Source organism: Myotis lucifugus, unplaced genomic scaffold, assembly GCF_000147115.1.
Source record: "Myotis lucifugus unplaced genomic scaffold, Myoluc2.0 scaffold_294, whole genome shotgun sequence".
Classification (NCBI taxonomy): Eukaryota; Metazoa; Chordata; class Mammalia; order Chiroptera; family Vespertilionidae; genus Myotis; species Myotis lucifugus.
In genome coordinates, this window is record NW_005871342.1 from 383,790 (window position 1) to 394,451 (window position 10,662).

The window sequence follows — 10,662 nt, forward strand, 5'->3', positions numbered from 1 at the left end:
ATGTCCATAAGGCAAGACCCCGAAACGTCTCCCTTTGCCCAGACCCTCCGCTGTGTCCTCACCTGCTCTGAAGAGAGCCCCCGAGGCGTAGTGCATCGCCAGGGCGTGGATGAGCTGCCGGGCCGTGGTGAAGACGGGGCCTCTTTCAAACTCCGAGAAGGAGAGCGGAGTGTGGTCGGAGGCTATGTACAGCTTGAGGGAGGCGTGGATGCTGACCAGGAGGCTCACGGGCAGGATGACCAGTTTCCGCAGCTTCACGGGGTTCACCAGGGCCCTGGCGTGCTGTCTCACCTGTATGGGCAGAACCTGTGCGCCACCTGGGGACAGGGTGGGGGGACCGGCCAGGCTGCTGTGAGGAAGGTAGGTGTCAAACAAAGTTCTGATGTAGTATACAAACGTGTCTTCCACGTACAGCCGGGCAGGCTTCAGCTCAAAGCTGAGCTCGTGAATGTCACACAGGCAGCTCTCGCCCTCAGTGAAGGTGAGGCCCAGGCGGATGAAACTTTTCCTCCTGCATTCCTCCAAGTCGCCGCTGGACACGAGGAGGCTCTGCGTGCTGGGGCCCTGAGCGGGCTCTGGCTTCTCTCCCTGGCAGACCAGGACGGCGAAGTGGAAGTTGGACTTGTGGTACAGCTGGTTGTCCAGCTGCAGGTCCCCACAGCAGACCTCCACACAGTACAGCTGGGAGGGCGCCGCGCTGGGCTCTTCCCCCAGGAGGGGACCAGCCGCCGGGGCCATTTGGAGGAAGACATTGTCCAGCGTGAGTCTCAGCAGTTCGGAGGAGGCCGTGTGGTGGGTGAGGTCATCGAACACGGCCAGGCTCAACCGAGTGACGAACATCTTCAACGCCACAGCCCTCGCCCGAGTTCTGGAGGAGAGAAGGAAAGAAGAGTGGCTCCCCTGCTTCCTTCCTTTTGTGTGTGTGTGAACGGCAGTGCCTTAGTCTACACCTGCTGAGGTCCCCTCGGGTCCTCACAAGGAAGTGAGAACTCGCCGTGCAGTGCATTGTGCCTGGACAGAGCCCGTCACACTCCGACCATCTGGGGAATGTTCCCAACGGACTGCCAGTCCCTGTCATGTTCCTCCACGGGTTTCCCTTATCAACACCAGACTTTTACTCCACTGTCCTCTCGTCTTTGTGCCCGAATCCTCTGTTACAATCATCGCAAGGCAGAAAGACGTAGCAAAATAACCAAGACTCCTGAGCTTGAACAAGGAGAGAATGCGGAAGAAAACTGACCGCGAACTGCCCCACCGCAAACTGCTCCAGCATCTCCGCCAGCGCTGCTTCCCGCCACTTCTACGGCTCACGGGCGAGTCACTCCCCCCCTCAAGGTCATCACCACGAGCAGCTTAGAAGCTGTTATTTCTCCTGTCTTAACAAATCCCTCTTGTAGCTCCATTACCTCCTCCAGCTACCACTCATTTTTCTGATCCTTCTACCAAAAGACTCCAAAGAGTTTTTTATATACATCATCTTCTATTCTCCTTCCATTTTCCCTTAACCTTGATCCACGCAGGCTTCTGCCCCCCAACAGTCTACCAAAGCAACTCTCCTCAAGGTCACCAGTGACTTCGCCTGGCTACATCTAATGGTGGACTTCAGTGTGCGGCTCACTCAACTACTGTGGCCTTTGATGGCAATAACTCCCTCCAGCTGGGAATAATTTCTTTACATGTCTTCTCTGTCCTACCTCTGGACATCCATCCCCGTTACCTATGTGGCTCCCTCTTAAAGTTCAGGTGCCCAACGCTCAGCCCTTGGTCCTCCACCTCCACTCACTCCCCTTGGAAATACTGTCCAGCCACATGGCTTGACGAGTCATCTATATACTGATGACTTCCAAAGGCACACAGTTAGCCTAGGACCCCTCCGAACTCCAATCTTACATACATAACTGCCTGTCCACAGAGTCATTATATGTCCAAATGACGCTCAACTTGTCATATCCGTAATCAAACTCTTGATCTGACCCCAAATCTACATACAGTCTTTTCCATCTCAGTTAATGGCAACTACGTTCTACCAGTTACTTAGACCAAAAAGTGTGGATTCCTTCTTGATGCCTCTATTTTTCTCCCTTATCCAATGCATCAGGGAAATCCCATGGGCTTGTCCTCAAAAGGCTATCCAGAAACTGGCCACTTCTTATCTCTCTCTGGTGTGAATAACTGTCATGATCTCCTAACTAGTCTTCCTGTTTCCACCCTCGCTTTTATACCATCCACTTCAACAAAGCAGCCAACAAGCATCTAAAATTTTAGATCAGATCATGGAACTTCTCTACTCAAAATGCTCCAAGACTTCCCTGTTTCACTCAGAATGAAAACTGAGCCCCACGTGTCCCTCCTTCCAGCCTTTACTCTCGGACCTCCGGCACTGCACCCCCACGTTCACCCCTCCATCTGGCCCGCATGGGCTCCCCCTGCTTCGCCAGACTGTGCCCTCTGTCTGGACAGCTCTACCTCCAGAAAACCACATCACTAACCCTCTGGCTGCTTTTAGGTCTTTGCTCCAATGTCAACATCTTGGAGAGACTTACACCGTTTTCAAAAACTACCCTCTGTCCTTCTTACTGGGCTCTGTTTTTATATCTGCAGAATGCCGACCTTCTTTACCTTCTATTATAATGAAATAAATTGAGATTTATGACCACCATAAAATTTCCTTTTCCATTATGTTTACCCTTTGTCTTCCCATTCCATGCCTATGAGAATGATTCCTCAAGAGCAGGGATTTTGGTCTCTTTACTCACTGATGTACCACTTCCTCTAGAATAGCACCTGTATCCAATAAGTATTTGAAAAGTAAGCGTCGAATAAATGAGTTACGAAGTGCAAGTAAGTACGGGTGCCTTTCCTGTTTTCACCACTGGACGCATGGATTGTGGCTCTTGTCATTAACAATGCCCTCCTAATGCTTAGATAAATGTTCATGAAATTCTGGGGTAGACTTAAAATTTTGTACTATGCAATTTAAAATGTAGTCTCTGAATTTTAGTCTCTTAATTAATTTCTTACAAATACTTCTGGGCCAAGAAAACATTCTACTTAACTTTGTTTGAAATATTATAACTTCAAATTAATGATAATTTGGCAGGGTACAAATTAATGAGTTCCTATCCATATATGAAAAGTGAGAAAAATTTTTAAAAAGAACCTAAACAAATGTATCAAAGTTGGTATCATTTAAGAGTTCATAAAATCAATAATTTTTCTGATTATAAATTTTTACTGTAGAAAATGAAAATATAGAAACTTATTAAATAATCACTTTTAACCCCACACCTATTAACACTGCTGATTCTTTTCAGGCTTCTTTTTAGGAATGTTTCTCTTGTGTGTGTATGTGTGTGAGACAGAGTGGATGTGTGTGCATGCACATTTACTCATGTAGAATATGTGTACATATGACAAATAGCTAGGGCCCTATTTATATACTCAACTTTATACTGTTTTTTCCATTTTAGGTTTATCATGTGCATCTTCCTATTACACTATAATCCTCTACGCCTATTTTCTGTGGATATACCACTCGTGGTACATTTATGTGTTATCTATTCCTCTACTGATAGCTGTTGTTCTCTGAATATTTTGCCATTATAATTGGCAATGTGATAAATACCTCTCTGCATATATCTTTGCCAACTTCTCTAATTATTGCTTTAAGTCTTAAAATTGGAATTTCTAAGCCAAAGGGATTTTAAAGCTCCAAATATGTATTTCTAAAGTGCTTTCCAGAAAATGGTAACAATGTACACTTCAACTAGGACCATATATGATGGAACATATTGTTATTTGATAAGAAATATATTATTTAAATATGCATTTCTTTAATTACTTGTAGTTCCTCTTCCTAGAATTTTCTGTTCATGTCTTTTGCCCTTCTTTTATTTTTGGAAGAAGAGGCTACCTTCATGGTAAGCCCACTGAATTATATGAGTTCTTTTAATTTAAGGATATTAACTCTTGGATTCATGTTTGTAAAACCTGATGGTGACATTCAGGTTGAAGGGGGAAAATGTGGTTCTAAGAGGTGAATTTACTTTTGATGCAGCTCTAATTGCTAAGTTCAGTTATTAATTACTAGGTTGTCATGTGGATACAGAGGATACAGAAGTATTAATTAGCATTTCATGCTAGTGATAACATACAATTTTAAGAAGTGTGCTTTAGTTTGTAAATGTTTGTTAATATCACAGAAGAACTGGAAGGGGCATCCAGGTAAGACAACAGATTGCTCCCTATTATAAATATGACTTAATGCTAATAACCCAATAATTAATCACAAGCTTCAATGTATACATAGGGATGACCAAGAATGGTAAGTGATAGGTTTACAGCTTTAGAGTGGGAAAGCTTATTGTCCTGCTGTTGAGATAATGATTAAACCTACTTGTTGGTATTGGTTACAATAGGTCCTGCTTTTCCTTCTGGGGCCAGAGTGATGAAGATGGAGCCACATTGATGGACAATGTCCACGTACACATAGCCAAAGCCAGTCAGGAACACAACCTGCAGGAAGAATATTCAATATCTGATGAAAAAGGAACAAGACACACCACTGAAATGACCGACTCTCAATGTCTCAAGTTCTGATTCAATTCCACAAACACTTCCTGGTTCTCTTTCTGTATATCCATATCCAGCTGACTGCAAGGAAGAAAAGAGAGAAAGACCAAATCAAGATTTTTCAATATCCAGCTGTAAGGTTCATGGGAAACACATGATGGATGACGGGGCATGAGTGTCTTCCTTCCCTGCTTCTTTGGAACAGGCAAATAACCCGGCGAGGGCTGGAGCCCAGCCACCGGCCAGCTGTATGTGTACATACGAATTCCTGTGGAAAAACCCCTCTAACGCTCCGAGCTTCACATGCAATGTGCAAAAAGTTTCAGGCTCTTGAGTGTTGATCTCCTACCACAAGGATGCTCTTCTATGCTGGGGATAAAACAAAACCTACCCACAAAGGCCTGTCATCATCCTTCCAAGGCCCTCACATAACTTGTCACAAGAACATCAGATAACGTCATGTGAGTAGAGTCAAAATTAATTTTCCTACAGTGAGAAGGTGGACTCAGACTTAAAAAAGTTCTAGCTCAGAAGCCAGGTGCCAGGCCAGCAGAACAGATGTCCTTTCAGCCATAAATAGTGATGTTGCTTAAATGGATAAATATTTGAAAACAGAACAGAACTATTTGAAAAACAACTCCAAGAACACCATGTTCACAGCCAGCATTACCTGCGGGTGGGAACAAGAACCTCCTGATGCTTGGAATGTTGATTATTAGGGTTAGGACAGCAAGTAAAAGACTGACAATTCCTGGACGAAGGAACAAAGCCAGGTGCCCACGTGAGATGCAATGAATGTCTTTTCATTTTGACCCAACGAAGAGCTACCAGGAGTGTACACAGAACCACAGGAGTGAGTCACAGACTCAGATTTGAAAGCAACCTCAAGGTCACTGAGCTTTTTTCCTGCACAAATGGCTCTTTCTCGCGGCCGTCCCCAGCATCTAGGGCACCTAATGTCTCTGCCTCCTCCCTCTCCTCACCCCTGCAGCCCAGCAGTCATCAGGGCCTCTATGCTGCTGCCTGCTAACCTAGGACCCTTTTTCATTCCACACCATTGCTCCAGCTTAGGCTCTTGTCTGACACTCAGCCCTAGAATATGCTCTGACACTGTTCCTAGAATACGCTTTCCCCACAAAGTCCTTTCAATCCCTATGTACTTTTGCACATACAGCTTAAGGACACTTTCTTCCATTCCCTAAGTTTTCTAGTCCCTTCCTCAGCTTGATACCATACCTACACCTGCATTCCCACAGTACTTTGACCATATTTCTATTCAATCACAAATAGTAGTTTGCCTTACAGTCATCTGTTTATATACCTGACTTACTAGTAGTCATGAGACTGTCCACTCCTGGGGGCAGGAGTAGAGTCAATTTGTATTCTCTACGGACTGGACGTGCTTCCCAAATGGATTGCTTCACAAAAATGTCTGTTTCAAAAGACTCCTGTATCCTGAATTTGACCGCTGTGTTCCAAGGTCAGAACTGAACTTGACTGTGATAAAATCTAGAATGTAGCAACTTAAAAAATGGCCCAGCTCACGTAAAAGAGGCATTCTTTGAGAAACACAGTATAAAAGCCATTATTTTATATGACATGTAAAGTAAGCCAACTGCCTCTCTGGCCTTGCAGGTGTGAGGTTGTTCTCTTAGCACACTCCCCTCTCTCCATCACTGCCCTTGACTTTGGTGCGCCCCCAGGGTTTTACCACACAACGAACAACCAGAATTACTACCCCACAAAGGGAAGGAGGGGACCAGAAGAGGGAAATATATTGTTCTGTTCATTATCAAAGTGATCTTCATGAATTATGACAGGAGGACACTTGTTTGTTCTAAGTAGTAAAAATAAGGCAAGTTGAGGGTTCTGCTCACTGCCCAAGGGCTTTGAAAGTAAGCAAATTAACCCAAACCTTTAAGGCGCTTCTTTCTCTTCTGCAAAGAAAGTTGTGCTGGGTGTCCCTTTCACTCCATTAGAACGGGAGAAGTACTGACGTGAGTTCTTGGAGCCCACCCCGCCTTTTTCCCCGAGTGGAGAGACAGCGCACGCGCAGTGTCTTTTGTACAGTGGCAGCTCCAGGGATTAGGGAGTTGGGTAACTAAGAGCCAGAGAAACTAGGCACCTGTAATCGGGTCCTCCAGAGGCTGAAAACAAATCCTGGTTTTGGTCTGATGGTTAGATCACCCAGTCATTCAGTTAATTTTCAACACTTCAAGAGGCCTCACAATGAGCCAGCCACTGTACTAGGCATCAAGAAGATACAATCACGCCCTCAAGTTGCTCACAGCCAAGGCTGTGAAAAGCCAAGTGCACAAAAGTGAGACAATGCACGGCTAACAGTTTCAGGGCAGAGAACTAGAAAATGCTCCTCCCTCTCAGTTTATTAACCATCATGGTTGCTGTCTACACTCCTGAGGGCAATGGTTTTGTGTCCATTTCTTCGGTCCTTATAACCAAGAGCCTGGGACTCAGTAAAGATCTGAGTGGACGTTATCTCAATGCGGCTCCTGTGGTGGAGACTTCTGTCCACCCTTGTCTGCTGCCCTCTCCTTCCTGGCACGAGCAGGATTCTATTCCTTACCCCGTGCAATTAGGTATGACTAATTTTGGTCAATGAATTGACATGGGTTGCTTCTGAGGCAAAGCATAAAAGAGCCAGCCTTCCCCCCACTGCAGTCTACTGTGTTCTCAATAAACTACTACTGCTCTGTAAATTTATGAACCTAGAGTAAAAGAGGCTGTGATTATTTGAGACTCAAAACAAGCTGCAATACTGGCCCAGACAGAGCTCTGAGGGTAGATGCAAGGACTGGAGGAATAATGGGAAGAGCGCTCTTCCAAGAGCAGAAATGGGCTCAAAGACTAAGCTTTGCTTCCAGGGTGCGATCCACAATACGTGCTCTCAAAATTCCAGACTTGTGATGGACGAGAGGCTCTCATCCCTCCTCTTTCCAATTTGGAGGGACCATGCCTGTTATCCTGTCCTGTACAAGGGGGAAGAGGCAGCAGATAGTTCATAGGTCTCCAGAAGGGAATTACACCCAGACTACGGGAGCCTCATGAGAAGACTGGGTTTCCACTAGGATGTGACTGGTTAGCATCCTGGGGAGATTTGCTTGTTCTGTGGGTGGAAAAATGAATTACTAAATGGGGATTGTTTTTAGTTGTTTGGTATTTATTGCTCAAGGAGCTAATGGGTCCTGATCAATGCTGTCACTTAGTTATGTTTTACTTTTCTCACTTCACACCGTAGCATGGGGGCGGGTGTGTGTGTGTGTGTGTGTGTGTGTGGAAGGCTATAGGAAGGGAGGTGCTGTTCTCAGTGCAGAACATTCGGGGGCTACTCTGCTGCCATTTGTACCTGTTAGAGCACTCTATCAGTGACTTTCTCTTTCATGTGGGTCAGTGGTTAGAGTGTCAGCCCGCACACTGAAGGGTTGTGGGTTCAATTCCTGGTGAAGGGCATGTATCTGGGTTGCAGGTTTAGGGCTTGTATGGGAGGCAACCTATTGATGTGTCTCTCTCACATCGACATCTCTCTCTCCCCCCCCCCCCCACTCTCTCTAAAAAGCAATGGGAAAAGTAGAAACACTTTAATATAATTTGTGCTTTTCTATATATTATCTTCATTAAAATGATTATTTATTATACTTATATCCAACATATAATATTTTTAAATATTACACAGTTTTAATTGTATTGAACAAATAAGTTACAAGGTGATACATAGGAAATCATTGAAAATATTCTTGAAAATCTTCCTGTCTTTCCCTCTTTCTCTTCCCCCTTATAGGCAATGTGTGACAACCCAGAGATAATCAGAGGCGCCTTCAGCACCCAGCACTGCAGCCGGTTAAACCAGGCCTCTCAGAAGGAGATGGCTGGTGGGTATTGGACACAGATCCGGAGCTTCACAAAGGTGTGGAGGCCAGAGATGGTTACTGGCAGTGCCTGGGTGATAGTAGCTAAAGCTATGAGACGAATTAGATTCCCAGAGAGAAAAAGGAGGGAGATGCATTTCTAAGATGATCAAGGTGGAAAAGGATGGAAAGAAAACAGCAGAGGCTCGAAACAACAGTGGTTACGTAACCTTCTCGAGATTCTGAGGACTCTCGTGAGTCATGACATCCTTGTAACCAGATAAGAAATATCTTGGATAGTTCGAGAAGTGCCTTTGCATGCATCTTCTCATTTAAGAGATGTGGGCGGCGACGGTGAGTTTGGGGTGCTGGCGGCTGGCTGAACCCACGCACCAGGGAAGGGTCTAGACTAGAGTTTCACTGCAGCGCGTAGACCTTGCCCTCGTCCTGCTCCACACTTTTACTAATGACGACAACGGACGCGTAGAACGCATGCTTACCACATCTACAGACGAAGGACAGCTACCACGGATACTTAATATGCTGGATGGCAGCCTCACATATTTTTTTAAAGTGATTTCAACAAACTGGACTGGGCCAATAGCAACAAGATTTAATTGATTGGGGAGAAATGTACAGTCCCGCCACTGGGTTAAAATCAACTGTACAGCGAGTTACATGATAAAAACCTGGGGAATGTGGTCGACCACAAGCTCAATAATAACAAAGAGTCTGAGCTCGTTAATGAAAAGCGAACTCAGTCTCTACTTTCCTCATGGAGGCATGGGGAGGCAGTGGCCGGTTAGACCACATTTGGAATACGGTGTGCCATCCGGCTGCCAGGTTTTAAAGGGGAACCTAACACACCAGTGTGCTCAGAGCAGGGCAACTGTGGGGATGGGTCTGGGAGTCACATGACTGGAGGAATGAGTCAAGGAACCAGAAAGGTGTGGCCTGGAGGGGAGGAGGCTTAGAGAAGTGTCCAGGCTGCCTCCCATGCCTTAGTGTCGCTCTTAAAAGGGAAGTAAATAACTGGATGCTCCAGAGGGCAAAACAAGGCTGCGTGCACGGATGCTACCAGGGAGTCTCCGCGAGATAGCAGCACAGACTGCCTCGGTCCCTGCGGTGGGAGCCTTGCCTGGACACGGGCAACGTCATGGAAGGGATGCTCACATGAAGGGAAAGGGGTCCTAGAAAACCTCTGACCGGTGCTTCTGTGAATGTTCCAGTAGCGTATTTACAGCCGGGACAGGACTCCGAGGGCAGACAGTGACCTTAGCTTCATGTATGAAAAACAAGACGGGGCCGCGTCTGACCACATCCAGGTTCCAGCCTGATCCTGCTCCGCCAGTTACAACCCACCCAGCTGACTCCTCGGTAAGCCTCAATCCTCTCACCAGTTAAAAAAACACACACATAAAAATTATTGCTCTATTTTAGAATTTTTGTGGGGATCAAAGGCTCTATCTTAGACACTCGACAACATTAATTTAGTTACTCAGGTCTCTGAAGGCAGGAATTAGGCCTTTCTCAGGGCAAAAGGTTTGGCCCCTGATAGGTCCTCAATAAAAGTTTATGGAATAAATGAATGAAAGACGGATGTGAGCGCACTCTGTAAATGGTGCAGAGCTATATAAACACGAAGGACTGCCATCTCCCCTCCCCACACCCACACACAATGGGAGAAGAAAACAGCGAGGACAGTGACCCACGACACAATTATGCGAGGAGTCCAAGATCATGGGTATTTACTGGGTCATTGTAGAAGTCATCAGCAAAGGGATTATTTTAATCTGAGTTTTGGGGTTCAAACCACTCATCCTTCTCAACTCATACAAATTAACAAAAGGAAGACAAACAATCCACCTAAAAAATGGGCAAAGGACCTAAATAAATAGACACTTCTCCAAAGTGGAAATACAGATGGACAAGAGACAGATGAAAAAATGCTAAAAGTAACTAATCATCAGAAAGATGCAATTTAAAACAACAATGAGTTATCACCTCACACCTGTCAGAATGGCTACCATCAACAAATCAACAAATGACAAGTGTTGGTGAGGATGTGGAGAAAAGGGAACCCTAGTACACTGCTGGTGGGAATGCAGACTGGTGCAGCCATTACAGAAAACAGTATGGCGTTTCCTCAAAAAGTTAAAAATGGAACTGCCATTTGCCGCCAGTGATCCCACTTCTAGGAATACAAACTAAGAAACCAGAAAGAATA

The 10,662-nt window shown here is 45.4% G+C and overlaps 1 protein-coding gene across 1 annotated transcript in view; it reads right to left on the reverse strand.

Moving 5' to 3' along the window:
* Positions 1 to 10,662, reverse strand: part of VPS13B (vacuolar protein sorting 13 homolog B) — a 583,949-nt gene that overhangs the window by 21,676 nt on the left and 551,611 nt on the right. Inside the window, exons 56-57 of the mRNA XM_023763624.1 lie at positions 4,397 to 4,515; positions 63 to 868 (exon numbers count right to left, since the gene is read on the reverse strand). Of these exons, the coding sequence (XP_023619392.1) occupies positions 63 to 868; positions 4,397 to 4,515 (925 nt within the window). The remainder of the gene's footprint in view (positions 1 to 62; positions 869 to 4,396; positions 4,516 to 10,662) is intronic.